Source organism: Zootoca vivipara, chromosome 14 (assembly GCF_965207765.1).
Source record: "Zootoca vivipara chromosome 14, rZooViv2.hap1.1, whole genome shotgun sequence".
Lineage (NCBI taxonomy): Eukaryota > Metazoa > Chordata > Lepidosauria > Squamata > Lacertidae > Zootoca > Zootoca vivipara.
In genome coordinates this window covers 33,523,544-33,546,512 of record NC_142597.1, presented here as the reverse complement: position 1 = coordinate 33,546,512, position 22,969 = coordinate 33,523,544, and the positions used below count along the sequence as shown (strand labels likewise).

The 22,969-nt window shown below is 46.1% G+C and overlaps 2 protein-coding genes across 2 annotated transcripts in view; one reads left to right on the top strand and one right to left on the bottom strand.

Annotated features, from left to right (window-relative positions):
• COL26A1 (collagen type XXVI alpha 1 chain) overlaps positions 1-22,969 on the bottom strand; it is a 104,096-nt gene that overhangs the window by 56,220 nt on the left and 24,907 nt on the right. The window contains exon 3 of the mRNA XM_088657760.1: positions 18,140-18,243. Coding sequence (XP_088513886.1) covers positions 18,140-18,243 — 104 coding nt within the window. The remainder of the gene's footprint in view (positions 1-18,139; positions 18,244-22,969) is intronic.
• Positions 11,307-11,928, top strand: PFN4 (profilin family member 4). The gene has a single exon (XM_035140184.3). The coding sequence runs from the start codon at positions 11,361-11,363 to the stop codon at positions 11,745-11,747; it is 387 nt and encodes a 128-aa protein (XP_034996075.1). The 5' UTR covers positions 11,307-11,360; the 3' UTR covers positions 11,748-11,928.

Genomic DNA, 22,969 nt, shown 5'->3' with positions numbered 1-22,969 from the left:
GCCTTATGTTCTCTGCCGCAACTGGGGATGGGCAGAATTGGATTCAGTTTGCATTTGAAGGGAACTCTAAAAACCTGCAGTTTCCAAAACCATATTAAAACCGAAGCACAGCCATCCTTTAATGGTTATTCTTGTCTGAATTATGTGGTACGTTTCTCCAACCAAACAATGTTTGCAGAAATGCATATATTAGGGGAAAGCTTGCAAATTAATTAATACGTATGGGAAAATAACATGCACAACTGTGTTATGTTAGGAGATACTGCTTGAAGAAAGCATGTACATTCGTCAAAACTGCATACAAAAATGTGTTTATTAGGATAAATTCAATGCTGGAAATTTTCCATGAGGATTTTTTAAAATGCAAATGGTTGCAGAGATATGGAGACCTGAATTTAAGACTGGAAAAAGGAGAAATGGAGAGGATTAAACTGACCAATCCTTCCATCCCCACCCTCCATCTGACTTCATTTCCCCAACTTTGGCAACCTCCCCCAACATAATGCCCAGTCCATTTGTTTTGGACTACAATGCCCATCAGCCACTGCTTGCATAGCTGTGGATTATGGGAGTTGTAGTCCAGAACATATGGAGGGTACAATGTTGTGGAAGGCTGTCCTAGAAACAGAATCAATTTGGGGGAGGGGGGTGAGGAGTGAAGTTGAATATACAGAATTCTTGTCTGTAACAGCAATGCAGTTGTTTTAGATTAACGTATAAATAGACATTAGTGTAATACATCTGTTGTTAATCCACGTCTTGGTGGAAGAAGGATGCCAACACTTCATTTATTAGACCCGTCGATCCTATAACATCCTTCCCTGTGTTCCTTTTGTCTTTTTCTCAGAGAGTATAATAGGTTCCAGGATGTCTTTTATTTCACTATATAGACCGTGTTTCCTCCTGTCGAACAAGAGCAAGACATAATGGATTCCAGGATGTAATTTATGCGGGTTTTTTGGAATCGGACACTACGCCATTAATTCTGAAACTTTCTGACAGTGAGCTGATTCTCTTGCGCTACCCTTACTTGTTAGCTGTTAAGCACCAGGGAGGTTGCGAGGGGAAAATTAGGAGAGGGGGAAGCAATCAAGTCTAAGATTGTAGTCCAAGACATTTTGCCTGCCTGTCACCCATTTCAAGTCTTCCTGGGAAAGGGTGGTTAAGAAAACCACTTCCCCTCTTAAGCAGCAAAATCTTAAGAAGAGCTCTAATATGGCCCCATCTGCACTATAGATTTAAAGCACACCACGTTAAGCAATTGTGGCTTCTCCTAATCCTGGGAACTATGATTTGTAAAGGGTGCTGAGTTTTGTTAGGAGACCCCTATTTCCCTCACTGAGCCATGATGGCTATGCTCTGCCTCCACTGTCAGAGGCAGTACATCTCTGAATGCCAGTTGCTAGGAACCATAAGCGTCAATCAGACAAAGAAAGTTAGAAAGCAAAATGTGGAGGCAAAATTCTAAGGGCTATTAGGCAGCTATGATGGGAAACGGGATGCTAGTGTGATGGACCTTTGCTCAGATTTAGGAACCATCTGCATTATACATTTAAAGCAGTGTAATGCCCCTTCAAGCAGTCATGGCGTCCCTCAAAGAATCCTGGAACCTGTAGGCACTGAGAATTGTTAGGAGACCCCATTCCTCTCACAAAGCTATAATTCTCAGAGTTTCCTGGGAAGAAAAATTGGTTGTTAAACCATGCTGGGAATTTTAGAATTTTAGTTTTTAGAAAGTAGACCTCATAGAGGGTGTAAATAGATATATAAAACTCAAATTAAATCTCAGTGTGAGTGAGTCTACACATCTTTATTACACATAAAGGCAAATGTGTGTGCATGAACACAAGGTGCACAGCTTGCCATTTTTGTGTGTTTACTGTACAGTCATACCTCAGTTTAAGTACGCCTCGGTTTGAGTATTTTCAGTTTAAGTACTCCGTAGACCCGTCTGAAATGGATTAATCCACTTTCCATTACTTTCAATGGGAAAGTTCGCTTCAGGTTAAGTTCGCTTCAGGTTAAGTTCGCTTCAGGTTAAGTACAGACTTCCGGAACCAATTGTGTTTGTAAACCGAGGTACCACTGTATATATTGCAGCTGGTGAGACATATTTTGTACTGAAATTAAATGTTAGAGTGGGCAAGTCCACATATATTTAGTGTGAAAATGCACATACTTGAACCCTAAGGCACCACAACTGCTGATGTATCTATCTATCTATCTACAGGTGAAACTCGGAAAATTAGAATATCGTCGAAAACTGCATTTATTTCAGTAAGGCAACTTAAAAGGTGAAACCAATACAGTGGTACCTCTACTTACGAATTTAATGTGTTCCGAACACACATTTGCAAGTCGAATTTTTTTTTAAGTCGAATCCCATAGGAATGCATTGGAAGAAAAAAATCGTAAGTAGAAGCAACCCTATCTAAAAATTCGTAAGTAGAAAAAATCCTATCTAAACAGCATCCAAGATGGCGGACAGAGCTCCATTCGTAAGTAGAAACATTCGTAAGTAGAGTTATTCGTAAGTAGAGGTACCACTATACTGTATATGAGATAGATGCATGACATGCAAAGCAAGATATGTCAAGCCTTTATTTGTTGTAATTGTAATTATTTGTCGTTAGGCGGGTCAATTATAAATGGAATGTAATTAATGAAATGTAATAGCGATGTTTATCTTTGTTTATCTTTGTAATATTGTAACTATTTGTTTTATTACTGTGGAATTTCTAAAAGAAAGCATTTGTAAACATTAAAAGAAAAAGAAAAAATAATAAGTTGCATTACTGAAATAAATGCACTTTTCGGCGATATTCTAATTTTCCGGGTTTCACCTGTATCTATCTATCTATCATCTACCAACACTGCAGCTGGGGATTTTTGTTTTGTTTTGTTACTGTTGATAACCTATTTCAGGGCAGCCATGCTTTTCTAAAATACTGTCATTTACATGCCCAAAGAGCTTGCCACAGAGATAAATGGGTGGGTGTTTCCCCACCTTACTTGGCTGGCTGGAGGATGGAAACCAACAGGCCAAGCAGGGGTGAGTATTGCTAGATGCTAGAAGCTGGGGACAAAGAGACGTGTCTTGCTCTGTGCTGAAATCAAGAGCTGTGGTTTGCGGCTTCCCTGGAAACCCAGTGGGGAAGCAAGACCTGTTGGCATAGCTGCCAAGTCTCCCATTTTTCGCGGGAAACCCCTGTATTTTGTTACTGTTTCCCGCTGTTATCCCGAATTGATTATATCCCGTAAATATCCCGTAAAGCTCCTGCCGGCGGCCATGTCCCGGCTCCCTGCGTCTGGGCATGCGTAGAAGCAACTTCCGGCGCCGCACTGTCCGTGTCTGGGCACCGGAAATCGGGCAGTGCCATCACCGGAAGTCGCTCCTACGCATGTCTGGACATGCGTAGAAGTGACTTCCGCCACCCCGCTGCCGCGTAGAAGCGACATCCGGTGCCGCGCCGCCGCTGATCCCGGATTTTTCAATCCGGGAGTTGGAGGGTATGCCTGTTGGGGTGTTAATGCTGTGAGCACCTCTATCTTATACTGAGGTTGTATATATGGGTAAACAAAACCATGGGCACCATAAGGACACCATAGTCTTCACTGTTTTTTATTCCAAGGAAACCCTTCAACTGAAGGCTACGGGGCAAAACTTGTAGCTTTCCAGCGTTGGAGAAATGCCTCAACTCTTTGCTCTGTTCAGTTGCCTTATTCTGTGCCTTCTTCCAACACCTTTTGGGGATGGGGCAAACACAGCAAATTGGCAGAATCCCCTGAACAGAGCATTCCAAGGCAAATAGTCCATCTCTATTCCCCAAATGCCCTTTAGAGTCTCTGACAAGAGTTAACGAATCAGGCTTTAGAAACAACCAGCGCTTATTTTGCATCTGGAAACAGAAGCATTAGTCCCTAAAGCACAAAAGCTCTAAAAATTAAAAAAATATAAACACAGAGGGAAAAGGTATTAAATTCCTTCTTGGGGGCCACTGGTGCCTCCTGCAATGCAATCTCCTTCACCCTCTCCTTTCCTCGGAGTTCTCCTAGAAATATATCAGCAGACAGCTAAAAATGTGATGTAGGAAACTGGAGGATGAACTGTGGTGGTAGAGCTGACTAGGTCCCTTTTGCAGCAAGTGCATTTAAGATGGCAATAATGATAACTATTGTAATACTAATAATACCGAAATAAGAGTGCCAATGAAAGCAGGGTGCTGTTGTTCCTTGGGGATCTAAATTGTTTAGGGCAGTGTTTCTCAAGGTGGGTGGTACCATCCCGGGGGAGGGGGGGCAGCAGGGAGACGCTGGATCTGAAAATGAAGATCAGACTTTGGAAAGCTGGTATCACTGGATCAAGTTCACAGATTTTGTTGAAATAATTAAACTAAAGAGTTCTAACTGGATTTCGAATAAATGTGCAATTGTTGTCGTTTTGGATTTTATTGTGTTATTATCTTCCTTAGTGGATTATGCAGTGGGTGATGCTTTTTATAGGGTAGGGTGGGGGCACTGGGGGTGAGTTAATGAAACCAAAGGGGTGGTCCGTCCCCCCCCCAAAGGGAAGCGCTGGCAGAGGACTGTCTTCTGAAATGGCCATTTCCTTCTGGCTTATAGAAGATTCAGCCCACCTTCATATACACAGGTGTCCCATGCCCCCACCCCACCCCAAAACTCTGTACTCACAGGAAATGAGACAGGGTTCTTTCGGCAGGGAGGAGGGAAAAAACAGAGGAAGAACTCTCCAATTTCACAAAGTCAACCCTCATTGTCAAACCAAGAGGCAGCTGAGAATTCTCCTAGTCCAAAGGTACGGCATGGCGTTCGAGAGACGACACACAAGAGAAACACAAAAATATCTCGTTAACTTTTTTTTTACAATTCTAACCACTGAACAAGCTACTCCCCTCCCCTTCTCTCTCAATAATTTATACCTGAATGGCTCGTCTAGACATGACATCATTTTAAGGTATGCCTGGTGTTCTGTGGTCCGTTTACAATAACCAGGATGTATAATTGCCTTCGTTCAGGTCAGCAAAAGGGGCGATTAGTGGGCTGGGAAGCGGAGGGGGGGGCAGTGGCGGTGGTGGTGGTGGAGGAGGAATATCACAAAGGCCTTTCTCTCCACAGCTGTTCTGGAGAGCACTTTTTATAGCCTGTTATTTTCTGCCAAGGAGACGGAGCCCTAACAATGCTCTCAAATCTACACCGAACCTCTATCCCTTGCAGGGAAGCAAAAGGGAGAGTGCAGGAGAACAACACATACCGCAGATAATCTCCGATTTGCAAATGGTTTCGGTGTGAACAGTTCCTATTAAAGCCACAAAGGAAAACCAGCTGTGGATGGCGGCCAGGATCTACTCGGCATGGGTGAAGGCTGAAAGGCAAGAGACCCTTGATTCCTTTGCAAAACAGCTGCTGTGGGACTTGAGCGAAAGGCTCCCTATTAAATGGACAACCCTCTTATAAAGGACAACTGCTATAAAAGTTCAATCACATCTTGCGCGTGGGTTCGGTTCCAAAGGATTCCACATACTGTACAGTCGTACCTTGTTTTTTGAACAGCCTAGTTCCCAAACGTTTTGGCTCCTGAACGAATGAAACCTGGAAGTGACTGTTCCGGTTTTCGAATGTTCTTTCGGAAGCCAAACACCCGATGGGGCTTCCTGCGGCCAATCAGAAGCCATGCTTTGGTTTCCGAACATTTTGGAAGTCGAATGGACTTCGGGAACAGATTCTGCTCGACTTCCAAGGTACGATTGTATACGCAAAAATGCATTTGCTCAGTGCTATTTTTCTAGATTATGGTGCTGGAGGAGACTCTTGAGAGTCCCATGGACTGCAAGAAGATCAAACCTATCCATTCTGAAGGAAATCAGCCCTGAGTGCTCACTGGAAGGACAGATCGTGAAGCTGAGGCTCCAATACTTTGGCCACCTCATGAGAAGAGAAGACTCCCTGAAAAAGACCCTGATGTTGGGAAAGATTGAGGGCACAAGGAGAAGGGGACAACAGAGGATGAGATGGTTGGACAGTGTTCTCGAAGCTACGAACATGAGTTTGACCAAACTGCGGGAGGCAGTGCAAGACAGGAGTGCCTGGCGTGCTCTGGTCCATGGGGTCACGAAGAGTCGGACACGACTAAACGACTAAACAACAACAATTTTTCTAGAAAAAGAGAGGCCGGAACTCACCTTCAACGCCTCCCTTGTTCTCTTTTATTTGCAACTAGCTGGCCCTGCCACGTGTTGCTGTGGCTTATCCCTGTGGCTGCCCCCACCCTGTGACGATCCATGATGCGTTGCTGTGCCTGACTCAGGTTCCTTGTTTCCTAGGAAAGGGGGAGGATGTGTACATTCCCCCCGGACTATATCCCGCCCCCCGTTGTGTCTCATCCCTGTGATTCCTCCCATCCTGTCCCGACCCATGAGATATCCCGTGTCCCCCTCCCGTGTCCCCCCAGGACTATGTGTTTTTTCCACCCCCCACCCCTGTTGTTGTGTCTCATCCCTGTGATTACTCCCATCCTGTAGCAACCCATGAGGTATTTCCTCCCTCCTCCCTCCTCCCCCCACCCCCGGGTCATTGAAAATAAAAGAGTTATTGCAAATAAAAGAGAACAACGCCCACCTGAGAGGTGCCGGAACTGAGTTCCAGTGAATTCTGGCTGGGGGGAACCTTGGATATACTCAAACCCTTGGAGTCAACCCTGCACAAACATCTCAAGGCTTCTGGAGGCGGCATGCAGATTTTTTCTTGCCCCAACCTCCCCACCCTCAGCAAGGCAGAGAGCTTAAAGTCTCTTTCTCTGCTGTGCTTTCCCAGCACAGGAAAAAAACAAAAAACTTTTGAATTCTTTGCCTTGCTTGCATTCAAGTTGCAGGATTTCAACCAGTGGCCTCCAAACTCATATGGTTGAATGCTAAATGCGTGTACGATGCATCCATACTGTATCTAATTTGTGCCCATTGCTACCTTTGAAGGATTTCAAACTTTTAAAAATTGAGTCGTACCAGCTGATAGCCTTCCAGGTTCAGCTCCTAACCTCAGAGGGTTTGCCGAAGTTAAATCTCCGGCGCAAACTACGTGCTACAGGAAACATGTGTACATGCGTGAGATGTGCATGCATGATTATGCAGGCCATTTTTATCCTGAAGGAAAAACAGCTGGCCAGGCTCTATATCGGCCTTCCAATCAAGAGCAGGGTCCAGCGTTGGGTTTCCTGCCAAAAAAATCACCCCCCGCTGCCCCCAAAGGCGCAGTAGAAAGCCTATTTTAGGGGTCAAATAGCAGTTGGGAGGGGGGCAGGAAATCAGGGGCCCACACAGCTGCATTTCATTCAAAATAAGAGTAGTTAGGTGGCTTTAAAAGTGGGGGGGGGGGAGTTAATATAGTGTACTGCTTGCTCCTCAACATATGATGGGAGCGAGGACACATTCTCTTTAGTGGAGCACATGACCGTGAGCCAGAGGTGGGAAGATCTGTAGCCCTCCTCCAGATGTTGACGGACTCCAAATCCCATCAGCTCCAACCAGCCTGGCCAGTTGTAAGCTAATCCCGAGAAACCTGCAGTTAACCTGTAGAGTTTAATCTTCCCTTTCAGCCCTTCTTGGCAGGCCAACCAGATGATTTTAAGATCATGTAGCTGCCATAGGGTAGCGTCATCTGTGTTTGCTGCAGAAAAGGTAGGATAAGCCTTTCTGAACCGTGCAAGTGCTAAATCAGGCATCCCCAAACTGCGGCCCTCCAGATGTTTTGGCCTACAACTCCCATGATCCCAAGCTAACAGGACCAGTGGTCGGGGAAGATGGGAATTGTAGTCCAAAACATCTGGAGGGCTGAAATTTGGGGGTGCCTGTGCTAAATGTTAGGAGTAGCTTGAATGTTTTAAATCCTGTTTATTTGAATTCCTGGGGTTTATTCCCAACTTATTGGTTTCATGATCCTTTAGCTCCCCCCCCCCGGTTGTTGTTGTTGTTGTTTACACATTAGTGTTTTGCACTTATATTGTAATGCCCTACAGCCATCATCATAATAATAATTTATTTATAGCCTGCCCATCTGGCTGGGTTTCCCCAGCTACTCTGGGCAGCTCCCAACAGAAAATTAAAAACACGCTAAAACATCAAACATTTAAAAACTTCCCTAAACAGGGCTGACTTCAGGTGTCTTCTAAAAGTCAAATAGTTGTTAGATGATAGATCTTGAACAAGACCTGTATAATTTGTGACACTGTCTGCCTTTTTAAACATACAGTGGTACCTCGCAAGACGGAAATAATTCGTTCCGCGGGTCGTGCCGTCTTACGAAAATTTTCATCTTGCGGAAACAAACGGCAGACGGCAAAAAAAAAAGCGGCAAAATTTTTTTGTCTTGCAAGACAAAAAGCTTCGTCTTGCGAGGCAACAAAGAATCGCTCAACGCTTTCGTCTAGCGAGTTTTCCATTGCGCAAGGCATTCGTCTTGCGAGGTACCACTGTATACAGCTAAGGGTTCTTACTCCCCCCCCCATTCTTCCAGTTGCACCTTGTGAGCTTTCCAATGGCACATTTTGATATTTGAATACCTGAAAGGCTACCTCCTCCCCTACGGACTCTTTCGGGTGCTGAAATCAGCAGAGGGGGCCCTCTTGGTAGTTCCTCTGCCATCAGAGGCTGTTGGAGGGCACAGGACAAGGCCTTCCCTGTGGTGGCCCCTAAGTTGCAAAGCTTCCAGAGAATGCTGAAGACTCACCCCTTTAACCTCGGTTTCTGACACATGCGGTGCGAATCTATAGGAACCATCTTATTTTGATAATTTTAAGTTGTTTTAAGCTGCTTTTAACATTGTGCTTTAATGTTGTAACACACCCTGGGACCTTAGGTTGGAGGATGGGAAACAAACAAACAAACAATCACATATTTCCTACTGCCACCAACTTACAAATCCACACCATACGTTTAAAACAGATGGCTCCCCCACCCCACCCCAATAATCCTGCGCACTGTAGTTTTCTAAGGGTGCTGGGAATTGTAGTTTTGTATGGGATAAACTACATTGTGCAGTATTCTTTAGTGGGGAGGGTAGCATTCTGCTTTAAATGTATGGTGTGCATGTAACAAAAGTAAATTTAGCCTGGAGTAGGGACACCTTGATAAACCTACGAGATGCTGCCGATTCTTAAGATTTCACCCCCATAAAATGCTGCTTCTTTTTTTGAGCTTGAGATATACAGTTTATTTCTCTTCTTCATACAGTCCCTGCCCCACCCCCACGCCAATCTCTTGGTAGTCCCAAGCAGAGAGCAATTGTGTGCTTTTGGCTAAAAACACAGCATTTGAGAAACCAGATCTTGCTCCAATATAAAGGGGAAACTCCTGGATCATTTTTGGAAGTTGTACAGACAAAGGAAGCCCATCTCTTGGGGAGCTGGATTACCAAATGCATTCAGGGCCTCTTGCAGAAATAAATCTGGTGTTGTTCAACTCAGTCTTCCCAAGCGGACTGCTCTTTGTGGGTTTGAGGAGGGGAGGGGAATGCTAGGGGGTAGCCTGGAGATGTAAATGGTTTTATTTAAGAGCAAAACGCAGAGAATGGTCCATTTGATAGACGATGCCTTTAAGAACCAGTAAAAGGAAACATTAAAAGAAATTATAGCAAAGCTATAGGAGATTTTTGAAGTGGTTTTTTCAGATGTATTGCTTTCTTTAAGGTACAGACATTTTCTTTGCCTCTAAATCAAACGGGTTCTGCAGGTTTTTTGAAACATCGCAAAACCTGCAAGGCCTGTTTGACCAGCAATGATCCAAATCCATTTCAAACTAACAAACCAACACCAACACCAACATCCTAACTCAGTATAAAGCAGCTACCTCTGTTCCTATGTTCCTCACTACAATATGATGGATTGAGCTTCTATTCAAAGCCGTCATTCTTTTTCTAAATTTGCTGTTGTTGTTTAGTCGTTTAGTCGTGTCCGACTCTTCGTGACCCCATGGACCAGAGCACGCCAGGCACTCCTGTCTTCCACTGCCTCCCGCAGTTTGGTCAAACTCATGTTCGTAGCTTCGAGAACACTGTCCAACCATCTTGTCCTCTGTCGTCCCCTTCTCCTAGTGCCCTCAATCTTTCCCAACATCAGGGTCTTTTCCAAGGATTCTTCTCTTCTCATGAGGTGGCCAAAGTATTGGAGCCTCAGCTTCATGATCTGTCCTTCCAGGGAGCACTCAGGGCTGATTTCCTTAAGAATGGATAGGTTTGATCTTCTAGCAGTCCATGGGACTCTCAAGAGTCTCCTCCAGCACCATAATTCAAAAGCATCAATTCTTCGGCGATCAGCCTTCTTTATGGTCCAGCTCTCACTTCCATACATCACTACTGGGAAAACCATAGCTTTAACTATACGGACCTTTGTCGGCAAGGTGATGTCTCTGCTTTTTAAGATGCTGTCTAGGTTTGTCATTGCTTTTCTCTCTAAATTTGCATTAACACATTAAAATATGAAAATCACGTGCAAATCTGGGTCGTAGACACAAAGGGTTGATAGTTGTTTTCATTGTTTATTATCAATTGAAATTTTTTGTCATTTATAATGAGGTAAACTGCCCTGGGACTTTTGATGGAAAGCAGGTCATATATACACTAAACAAGATAAATAAAGATAAGTGGCCACCCTAACTTTAGCACCGCTCCCCCTACGCTAGTACTAAATTTTTGAAGGCACTCTGAGAGCATTTTTGCCTAAAAGGTGGGATTTAAATGCCTTAAAGAAACAAACAAACGGGGAACAAGGGAAAAAAATGAGGTAAACCTCCTGGGAATTCCTGCCAAATGATTATTCTCAGCTTGTCATTCCCAACGTTCAACAAATGAGAAAGAAAGAAAATGGATGTGAGAATTGGCACGGTCAGAGGTCAGCGTTCCTTGTGCAGGTTCTCTTTAATTCGCTTGCAAAAATGATACATGTAAAAAAATGAGAGAGAGACACTGCACATACCTTTGCAAATCAATAATATCTTTAATAAAAAAATACTTCAAAAATAAAAAAAAGAATTGGCATGGTCAGCAAGGGGTTACTTGATCCCAGACCAGAACCAGCTCCCTTTCCCATATAGCTTGAACCCTTTGACTTGCATCTCTGTTTTTTTGTTGGTTTTTTTAAAGGCGGCTTTCTAAAAAGAAACGAGAGCTGAAAAATTCAGAGAGAAGGCCTAGTTCATTTCAGGAGCCAGGAGTCTCATCTCACCTCCTTTGGTGGTGGTGGGGAACCAAACAAACTACATTTCCCAGAATGCTTTGGGAGAAGCCACGGCAGTTGAAGCTGTTTTATGTAACCAAGGGAGCAGACAACAGCGGAGAGCCGGGGAGAGAGAAAAATGAACCCGACACAAAGTATGCTGATAGACGGCCTCACTAAGACCAAGCATGTTGCCAACGCCGCTCTCATCAGAATAGTGGACGGCAACATCCTGGCAACGACTCCGGGCTTCAACATCCAAAGCCAAGCCCTGGTCTTCCTCCAAGCTTTTTTTAAGGAGCTGCTCCAAGTCAGAAGAGACGGGCTCTACTTCAAGGACCGGTACTACAAGTGTGTCCGAGCGGACGACCACTCCATCTACCTCAAAGGGAAAGACAACGGGGTGATCTTGGCCAAAACGGCGACCTTCATCGTGGTCGGCACCTATGCCCAAGGCATGTACCCGAGCGTGTGTGTGGAAGCCGTGGAGACGCTGGCGGACTACTTCAGAGCAAAGGGGAACTGAAAAGGGTGTGGAGATGGAGCCATTTCGCTCAGAGACCCCGTGCAGCCCATCCCAGCAAGAGATGGGCTCCCCATCGAAGGGCTGCCGACGCAAGGACCAGGGGGGGGGGCCCTGCATCGTTTCCACAAGAATCCTACTTGTGGGGTTCGAGGGGAGAAAGATTAAATGCACAAGAAGTAAATCCAAATGCCTTGGTGCTTAATTGATATATGTGTATAGTTTCAGGTTCTCCCTGGCCTGAAGCCTTGGCGGGTTGAGGGCTGGCTGCAATTCCTGGCTTCTAAAGAAGAGGTGGGGAAGTTGTGGCCCTCCGGTCCTCTCTGCTTGGCCCTCAGGACTTTCCACGCTCCAGGCCATGCCTTCTCCCCAGGCTACAGCCACCAGCAGCCCTGCTCCCGACCCCCTCTCAAGTGGTTCTTGCTTTACTGGGTGTAGGGGTGTGGGCAGTGTTAGAAATTCCCCAGGTGCCAGGCACATTTTGCAACTGGCACAAGTCCAGTTTTGACCACATTGAGCTCTCTGGATGTCAGGTTGGCGTCTGACATCTCCATCTGGCTGGACGCTCCAGCTTTCTTAAGCAGGTAAGCAGAAAGGCTTATTTATATATTATTTATTGTTATTTATTATTTATACCCCGCCCATCTGGCTAGGTTTCCCCCGCCACTCTGGGCGGCTTCCAATAAATACCGAAATACATTAAAATATCACAGATTAAAAACTTCCCTAAACAGGGCTGCCTTTAGGTGTTTTCTAAATGTCAGGTAGTTGTTTATCTCCTTGACCTCCGATGGGAGGGCGTTCCACAGGGCAGGTGCCACTACCGAGAAGGCCCTCTGCCTGGTTCCCTGTAGCTTTGCTTCTCACAGTGAGGAAACCGCCAGAAGGCCCTCGGCGCTGGATCTCAGTGTCCGGGCTGAACAATGCATTTATATTCCACCTTTTTCTCCAAGGAGTACATGGTTCCCTCCTCGGTTAATCCCTACAACGACCCTGTGAGGGAGGTTAAGAGGCTGTGATTTGACTCCAAGGTCACCCAGCGAGCTTCCTGACTGAGTGGGGATTCGAACCCTGATCTCCCAGGTCCTAGTGACTAGTCCAACACTCTAACCACTACACCACACTTCCTAGAGTCCTTCTGCTATGGGGCAGCTCTATAAATTAAGTAGGTAAATAAATATGGGGAAAGCAAAATGTTACTTGGAGAAGGATCTGAAATATTTCCCTTGAAGCCTGAATGTGATTCATTCTGGGTTGTTTAATTTGGTGTTTTCATGTGTTGTAAACTGCTTTGAGATTTTTTTTCTTTAAAATATAAAGAGGTATAGAAATGAAAATCATCATCATCAATCTCATGTGGGGGTGGCACCTAGACATTCCATTGTGGCAACCAGGTTTGAGGTACCATTTGATGATTAGCTTATACAGTGGTACCTCGCAAGACGAAATTAATTCGCTCGACGAGTCGTTTCGTGTTGCGATAATTTCGTCTTGTGAAGCGTGGTTTCCCATAGGAATGCATTGAAATTTAATTCATGTGTTCCTATGGGGGGGAGCGCAAAAAAGGTGCCGACTCACCCACCACGGCTGGAAGTTTTTCAGGGGGAAGCAGGAGAAGGACCAGGAAGAGGCTCCCTCCCTCCTTCCCCAGCAGCCAGACCCTTGCGCCCAACCAGACAGACAACCCGTTTGCGTGCAGACGGCTTAAGGTGAGTGAGGGGGGATCCGGCTGCTGCGGAAGCCGGGCGATGGCAGCGGCGGAAGCGCGAGGCGGGCTCCGGGCGCCGGAAGCATGTGGGGGCGAGGTGGGCGGGCTCTGGCGGCACCGGAAGTGCGTGGCAGGCGAGGCGGGCGGGCTCCGGGTGTTGGCGGCACCGGAAGCGCGAGGTGGGCGGGCTCTCAGTCTGACTTTCTCCTCCTCGTGGCCCCCTGCTTCGTCTTGAAAAGTTTTCTATGGCACGGCCATAGAAAACTTTGTCTTGCGAGTCTGCCAAAAAAATCGCAAAACGTTTTCGTCTTGCGATTTTTTCGTGCCGCGAGGGGTTCGTCTAGCGAGGTACCACTGTATATCCGAATTTCTAACACTGATGTGAGCACTGAAATTTGGGGTAGACTGGAAGGTGTACAGTCATGCCTCAGAAGTCAAACAGAATCCGTTCCGACTTCCAAAACGTTCGGAAACCAAGGAGCAGCTTCCGATTGTTTGCAGCCAATTGGAAGCAGCGGAAGCCTCATTGGACGTTTGGGTTCCAAAGAACGTTCACAAACCAGAACACTTGCGGCGATCAGGAGTCGAAACGTTCAAGTCGCATGGCGTTCAACTTCCAAGGTACGACTGTACTACTGAACAAAGCTAAGAGTCATCATATCCATTGCTCCGCCAATGTTTATCTCTGGGCCCACCCACTTTTGATTCTGAGCATGCCCACCACTGGCATGTGGACCCCAAAAGATCCCCCCTGAGGGAATATGGCCCTTGGGGCTAAATATTTTCCCCTTGTGTTCTAGAACATTCTGTATAAGACAATATACCTGCAATGGCAACGTATATATAATTAGATTCAGTTCTCCTTTAAAAGCAAACTGACCTAATTTATACTTACTATTATTTATTATTTGTACGATTTATGTACCGCTTTTATTTATTTTTTAAAAAAACCCAACAGCCTCTAAGCGGATTGCAAAACAGGTTAAAACATCTAAAATAAAAAGCAATAATGATGGCAGCCCGTCAATACCTAATAATTATGATTATGGTGATGGGTTTGGTGCTTCTGGTAACAATGACTGGGAAATCTGTAGTTTTTTATCTTATGTCATAAATAGGTCGTCTAGTGATCCTCTCTCTGGCAAAGAAACATTTCACCACTTCTCCTTCCTTGTACCCATATGGCTTATTTCTCCAAAATGTACACCTGTATGGTGTTTTAAAAAAGAGAGATACAGTGGTACCTCGGTTTAAGTACACAATTGGTTCCGGAAGTCTGTACTTAACCTGAAGCGTACTTAATCTGAAGCGAACTTTCCCATTGAAAGTAATGGAAAGTGGATTAATCCATTCCAGACGGGTCGGCGGAGTACTTAAACTGAAATTACAGTACTCAAACCAAGATGTACTTAAACCAAGGTATGACTGTGGATGAAATTCAGAACTTATTGGAAATTAGGGGAAACACAACTCAGTCAGCTGGATTCAATCAGCTGGGAGGCACGATGCTCTGATGGGTCCAGGAGCCCACCTGTCATCTTTGGCCCTAATGAATAAAATTCATTGCACGCCACTGCCTGCAACCCTAGAAAGCTGCTGCCAGCCAGTGTTAACAATACTGAGATGGAAAGCTCAGTGGTCTGTCTTGGTCTAAGGATGATTCAGAATGCATTACACATACACAACCATAAGGACTTGAGACATTTTTAAAAAAAACAATGTGAATCGTAGGAACAGAGTTTCTACACTGCCACAAAATCACAGCATGCAAACTTCCCTTCCCGTTATCAGCCAGGCGGAGGGGGAAATTTTGTTTCCCGGATTTGCACCGTTCCATTCGAAGAAAAGAAAACTTGGGTCTAAAGACGGGAGGAGAGAGAGATGATGTCTGATACAGTGGCACCTCGGTTTATGAACACAATTGGTTCCGGAAGTCTGTTCATAAACTGAAGCGTTCATAAACTGAAGCGAACTTTCCCATTGAAAGTAATGGAAAGTGAATTAATCCGTTCCAGATGGGTCTGCGGCGTTCGTAAGCCGAAAATTCGTAAACCGAGGTGTTCATAAACCGAGGTTCCACTGTATTAGCAAAATTAAAACAAGGTTGTCGTTTGCTGGCTGCCCTCAAATTGGTGCCAAGTTTCCCGGGTTGGTGGGGGGGGGGGACGACACACATTTGCCTCCCAGGAGAGGGTCCCTGGGCTTTGAACTTCGAAGTGTATAAGAGGAGGGGGAAGAGGCTGGTTGGAGGTGCCAGCATCATCCTGGATTGAAATCAATCAGACTGATGCATGATTGCAATAACTAGCCCACATCACCTCTGCGCTGCCCCTTTCCATATGGTCTTTATATCAGGATTCCGCAGGCTGGGTGGCTCATTTCCTGCTGCAGCTAAAAAAATCCCCCTCGCTCCAAAAAGAGAGAAAGAAAACAAAGCAAAGCGAGACTGATCGTCCAGCAGAACTGTTTGACTAAAGTCCCTCCAAAGCTGAAGCAACAGCTCCGATTAAGTTCTTTGTTATCTTATCAACTTAGCTAGATGCAGAGAGAAGCCCAAACAAGACAGGAATTAACTTAAGACTCACTCCAAATGTCAGGGAATCTGACATATTCCATCACTTGGGGTTTACCTGAGACTTCTTTGGGCCCAGGAAGACATAGGAATAAAACCATAAAGCACTGGAGGCCTCAGAACAGAAGCATACCCTCCAACGTTTCTCCAATGAAAATAGGGACGACCGATTCTAGTATTAGTATTAGTATTAGTATTAGTATTAGTATTAGTATCACTCTGCCCATCTGACTGGGTTGCCCCAGTCATTCTGGGCTACTTCCAACATACAGTGGTACCTCGACTTACAAAGGCGATCCGTTCCGCGGCGCTCTTCGGAAGTCGAAAACTTCGGAAGTCGAAGCGTCCATTTTGCGCATGCGCAAAGCACGATTTTGCGCTTTGCACATGCACAGAACGCGCATCCCGCTTCTGCGCATGCACAGAATGCGCACATGGTGAAAATACTTCCGGGTTCGCGGACTTCGGAAGTCGAAACCTTCGGAAGTCGAGGCATTCGTAAGTCGAGGTACCACTGTATATAAAAAATAAGAAAACATTACACATTAAAGAACTTCCTGTACAGGCCTGCCTTCAGATGTCTTCTAAAGGTTGTAGAGTTACTTACATCCTTGGCCTCGGGGGTTGCATAACTACATACCCTCCAACATTTCTCCGATGGAAATAGGAACGTTCTAAGGACATTCCAGGATCAAATCAGAAAGCGGTATGGCTTCTGTAATTCCGGGACTGTCCCCGGAAAATAGGAACAGTTGGAAGTTTGCAGTAGCCAGACCCAAATTAGTGATTTAATCACTGCTTGGGGCCTGCACATAGGGTTGCCAGACTCAATAGAGGACAGGGCTTCTGTGCCTTTAATTGCCCTGCTCTCTTTTGAGTTCTGGAAACCTTAAAGAGAAACCAGCAGACCCTTTGCTAAACTCTATTGAGTCTGGCAACCCTACTTGCACAAGACATTCTGCTGCCCAGGATGAAGATGGTGTCCCCTCCACAGAGTGGGTGCACAGGCAACCGAATCTTGCAGCAACCCTGGTGATGGTATAGACTAGAGCCCTCTGCCGCACCTGAGAGTTGCAGCCCAGCTTAGGGAGTTCAGGGGCAACCCTGGATGTTGGACCATATCAGGTGAGCAAGAGGCATTGTCAGAGTTCAAGGACACATTCCAGCCAAAGAAGGTGTGAAGCAGGGCTGGTGAGGGTGGCCTGGGAAAGGGCCTTCTCTGTGGCAGCCCCTCAGTTGTGAAACTCCGATGCCACCTTCATTATACAGCTTCTGGCAAAGTCTGAAGAGACACCTCTTTGCCCTACGCTTTCAACGCTTGAGGTGTGTATTTTTTGGACTCACCTTATGTTTTAAATATTTTGTGGCACGGTTGTGCTTCAATGTCATAACCTGCCCTGGGACCCAATAATAAATAATGAATAATTCCGCTCAGAACAAATCAGAAGCATGACGTCTCGCGCAGGGAAGCCTGCGATTCGGATGCAAGGATCCCGAACGGTGCTTCCCGGGGAGCACAAACCGTCTCCAAGTTCCCCACGTAAGCACAGTCGTGCTGCATATCAAGTGACAGGCAGCCCGTGAAGAAGGCAAGCCGTTTTCTTCCAAAAGATAAAATCTAAAAGCGAAGATTTAAAGCCCGCAACATTGCACAGCGGAGTTTAGCTAGCTGCCAAGCAAGACTTCCTCGCAGGCTGGAGACCTTCCTCGTCGGCTGCCTGGTTAAGAGTTAAAATTCCTCAGATAATTCTAATTTAAACAATCTGTAGCCATCAGCACTAAGGAGGTGCCCGCCAGCTGGTGATGGTTAAGTGGTTCCTTTTTTTTCTTCTTCTTCTTCAGAAACCTGAACCTATTAGCAAAGGGTCAAGACATTTTGTTATACTCCGTAGCAAGTTTCAACGATGGTTGAAACCCTCTCGTAGAATGCAAGAGACTACCAGGGATGGGGGAAGAGAGAGAGAGAGAGAGATTTCATTTCAAGAGAAGGTTGGGAAAGGAACTCCCACAGATCTATATTTCCAACTTTGAACAGTGCAACTGGAAGGTCCTGCAAACTCGGGGTAAGGGGGGCAGGAAGGAACCTCCACACATTTTCAACTCACGGATGCTTACCTTCCTCGCAGTTCCTTCCCGTGAAGCCAGGACAGCACCTCCATTCCAGGGCAGTCAGTGTTCTATAGGAGATCTTGTACATGGGTCTGATGAGAGTCCTGTAACTAACACAAGCAAGAGGTCACGCAGACTGCTCTGCCCCAAACCTGCCAACCTTGCAAACATCAAAAGCTGCACGTTTGCAAGGAAGCTCAGGTATGCTTCAATGCAAGGTTGACACAGCACAAAACGCTAAGTGCTCGCCCACACTTCCCACTGGTCCTAGGCCTAGGAAGCATGGGTCCATGCAGTCCTGCTCCTTTCCCAGGGAAAATCCGCTCTTTAGCGCTAAATCAGAGCAGAAGCTTCCCAGGCTTTGGGGAGGAGGGCCAGGCTTTAATACTTTAATACTCTTAATTTACCCTGAACATTTAGGGGACTAGTCTAGTCCACTGACTGCACACCACTGCTGTTTATTCTGACAGGCTGTGTGCTAAAAAACAGCTTCCCCCCAAGGGGAAAGGGGACGTTTGGGACAAGAGGAAGTATGGATGAACTCTAACAAGGGTACGGACTCCCAGGTACCGTAAGCAAGTACAGCTGCAGCCTCACCGCAGTTTCATGGGAACATAAGACCCTCCTACTGTACAAGGCCAAGCTTTCTGCATCTTCTATGTGACAGCCCTTTAGATCAGGGGTCAGCAACCTGAGGCCCATGGGTTGGAAGTGCTCGCAGAGGGTGTTTGACCGGCCCACGAGCAGCCCCCCAAACTGAGCTGCCTGCTCGTGTGCTGCACTAAACTGGCACAGCGCAGGGACTCGCTTCCGCGGTGCTGGAAATCGCGTCTGTGCATGCATAGACGCCAAAATTCAGACACCAGAAATCACGCGTGCGCACACGCAGGTGCCGAAAAACGCGGGTGTGCACACAGTCTGGCCCACGGAGGGATCTCTGCTGGACCGATCTGGCCCAGGCAAGATAAACCTTGCTGACCCCTGCTTTAGATATTTGAAGATGGCTATCCTATTGCCTCTCAGTCTTCTCTCTTCCAAGCTAAACCTGCCTAATTCCCTTAACTGTCAACACACAGAAAATGGACTTGAAAGCACCCTCGATGAGCCTGTCAACTTTCTGCTGGCACAATCGAGAAAGGAGACTTGCAAGTTTGATCCCAGTCTACAAGGCAATTGTGTGCTCAAACAGCTTCTTTGCAAAACTGATGTGCATTGCAGGGCAAATGCTTTAAACACACAGGAGGAATACATTTCCTGCGTAGTCCATTTGGGTCCCAGGGTGCTCTTTTTCCTCAGCTTGCTATAAGCCATATCTCTACCCCTCCCCACCCCCCAAAATATTGTCCTGACCAGCTTCCCATCTTGAATGTGTACTTGTTTCTGAAGAATTAGCCTTTGGTGCCAAATGTGGAATCTGATGTTCTGCATTCGGAATTGTTGCATGCTTGAAATCCCCTTAAAACAAACAAACAACTCCCCCCCCCCCAAAAGGTGACGTTCAAACATTCCAGCCGTGACTATTTACCAGTGACAGTTTCGATTTTTTGGTCCCTGGTGATTCCTTGCCCTTATCTTTGCCTTGTTAAAATGCCTTGTTAAAATCATGGTGAGTTGCTAGATGCTAACCCAGAGTCTGTACATCAGGAGTGGCAACCCCCCTTTTTTTGCCTTAGAATGCAACCTGTGACGGGGGGTGGGTGGGGGGTGGATAGGCCAGCGCCACATGCCAGTGGGTGTGGCCAAAGTCAGCAGTGGGTGGAGCCTGGACTGGTGGTGGGCAGGGTCATTGATACGAATTCACACACACACACACACACACACACACACACACACACACACACACACACACGTGCCATTGGAAAGTCAAATCCACTAATGGAGACCCAGATTAATGATGTCTGGGACATAGCTCCCTCTGGTTGTCTTAAACATAGAAGGAGGGCTATCAGGTTTCCATGCTTCTCCTCCATAAATAAGGAGCTGCATACTCTAGATGTTCCTTGTTTGTAAAAACTTCATCTTCTCCAGTGGCAGCTTTGGAACTCCCTGCCTATTGATACCAAGGCTGGGAGCTTCACTGTACCCTTTTCAGCACCCGCTAAAATCTTTTTTTTTTCTCTTTAGGCAAGCCTGCCCAGATGTTCAGTACGTTGATTGTTATTTTAACTTTTAGAAAGTCTGAAATTATTATTGATTTTTCATATTGTTTTATCTTTTGGTAAACCGCTTTGAGGCTTTTTCGCCTGTTTCTTACACTCAAGCAGTATATAAATTTAATGAGACAGATAAACAAGACAAAGAAAGAAACATCTCCTGGTTTCCCAACCCCCCTTTGTAGAGAGGGCATATGTGGGTCCACTGAAAGGGGGGCAATGCAGAAGGCACAGGATCCCTGCAATATGACGGACCTTCACATGCACGAGAGCAGAGTGCTCACCAGGCCCATGGGTGGGGGAAACCAGGCACCCTTGCCTTGGAGGGCTAGGGTTGTTGGGGGGCCCCACCAGGGACCAGCTGCTATTTTGTTTGAGCTTCTAACTTTTATTCTAACAAGACCTCAGACATCCCCATATGAGATAGCTGCATATTCATTCCTGCATTGCAGGGGGCTGGACTAGAATGAACCTCAGGGTCCCTCCCAGCTCTACAATTCTACGATTCCAAGACGCCCAGGCATCAGACAAACTTGGTGTTCGCAATATTACATTGGTGAATACTTTCCTTCCTTTGGTACTCTGCTTTGCTAGGTTCAAGCTTGAAACTGAAATAACTTTGTGCGGTTCCATTTGGTGTTTATAATGTTTGATGAATTTTTTTAAAAAAATGTTAAATACACACACACACACACACACACACACGTGCGTATTTATACATAACGTTCTATATATGCTAATGCACATTCCAACACAAAGACAACCACACATTCATACAAATACGCTTGTGTATTGGGCCTGATCCGGCAGCAAAGATCTTCTTTTGCTGCATGCCTCTGAAGACTGAATACAGGACAGAATATCGGTTGCTGGCAATCGCAAGCAACAAGAGGTACTGTTGCGTTCAGGATCTGTTTGCAGATCCTGCAAAGGTATCTGGTTAGTCTCTATGAGAACTGGAAAATTGAGTTTTTAGCTGTGATTCCTGCACTGCAAAGGCTTCTTCTAGAATCTAGATGACCCTTTGGGTCTCTTCCAATTCTATGATTCTGCTTTTTAACATGTTGGGAGGGCAGACAGAAAAGAACACTGCCCCCCCCCCCCGCAGAAAAAGAAGAAATCATAATCTGACCCAAGCTTGCACATACTATCCCCAACTATCACCTTGGCATACCTTGGTAAAAGCTGGAAGCTGATCCTGACACTAGTTTGCCCTCTTAAAGCCATGTAAGCCAGTCATCCCCGCATTGTGTGGCCAGTGAAATTCACAGAGTTAATTATCTGTTGCCTGAAAAAGCACTTCCTTCTGTCAGTCCAGTAAACCGATTGCCAAACAGCTCCACTGGGTGAAACAGAGTTTATCCTTTATCCTTCCCTTTAAGTCGTCTTCTGTTTCACGACAAAAAAAAAGCCCCGAATGTTTCATCCTCCCTTTATCGGAAAGATGGATCAATTCCCTTACAAAAATAAATAAATCATAGAATCATGAGGGTTTGAAGTGGCCTCAAAAGTCATCTAGCCTAAGACCTCCCACTCCCGATACAGCCTGTTCAAGATCGTACACTGTCCTTAAAAGCTCTTCCAAATGCCCAACTGAAATGCCCTTCCTTGCAATTTGGACTCTGGAGCAACAAAAAGCAAATTTGCTCCATCGTCTATGCAGATGAGACCCAGCTCTACCTTTCTTTTAAATCAGAACCAGTGAAGACGGTGAGTGCCTGGAGGCGGTTGGAGGATGGATGGTGGCTAACGGATTGAGGTTGAATCCTGACAAGACAGAAGTGCTGTTTTGGGGGGACAGGAGGCAGGCAGGTGTGGAGGACTCCCTGGTCCTGAATGGGATAACTGTGCCCCTGAAGGACCAGGTGCGCAGCCTGGGAGTCATTTTGGACTCACAGCTGTCCATGGAGGCGCAGGTCAATTCTGTGTCCAGGGCAGCTGTATACCAGCTCCATCTGGTACGCAGGCTGAGACCCTACCTGCCTGCAGACTGTCTTGCCACAGTGGTGCATGCTCTGGTTATCTCCCGCTTGGACTACTGCAATGCGCTCTACGTGGGGCTACCTTTGAAAGTGACCCGGAAACTGCAATTAATCCAGAATGCGGCAGCTAGACTAGTGACTGGGAGTGGCCGCCGGGACCACATAACACCGGTCCTGAGAGATCTACACTGGCTCCCAGTACGTTTCCGAGCACAATTCAAAGTGTTGGTACTGACCTTTAAAGCCCTAAACGGCCTCGGTCCTGTATACCTGAAGGAGTGTCTCCACCCCCCACCATTCAGCCTGGACACTGAGATCTAGCACCGAGGGCCATCTGGCGGTTCCCTCGTTGCGAGAAGCCAAGGTGCAGGGAACCAGACAGAGGGCCTTCTCAGTAGTGGCACCCGCCCTGTGGAACGCCCTCCCAGCAGATGTCAAGGCAATAAGTAACTATTTTACTTTAAGAAGACAACTGAAGGTGGCCCTGTTTAGGGAAGTTTTTAATGTTTGATGCTGTACTGTTTTTAATATTCAGTTGGGAGCCGCCCAGAGTGGCTGGGGAAACCCAGCCAGATGGGTGGGGTATAAATAAGTTATTGTTATTGTTATAGTTATTGTTATTGTTATTGTTATTATTTGACAGCCCTTCAAGATATTTAAAGATGGCCATTGTGTGGCCTCTTGATCATTTCCCCTGCTTG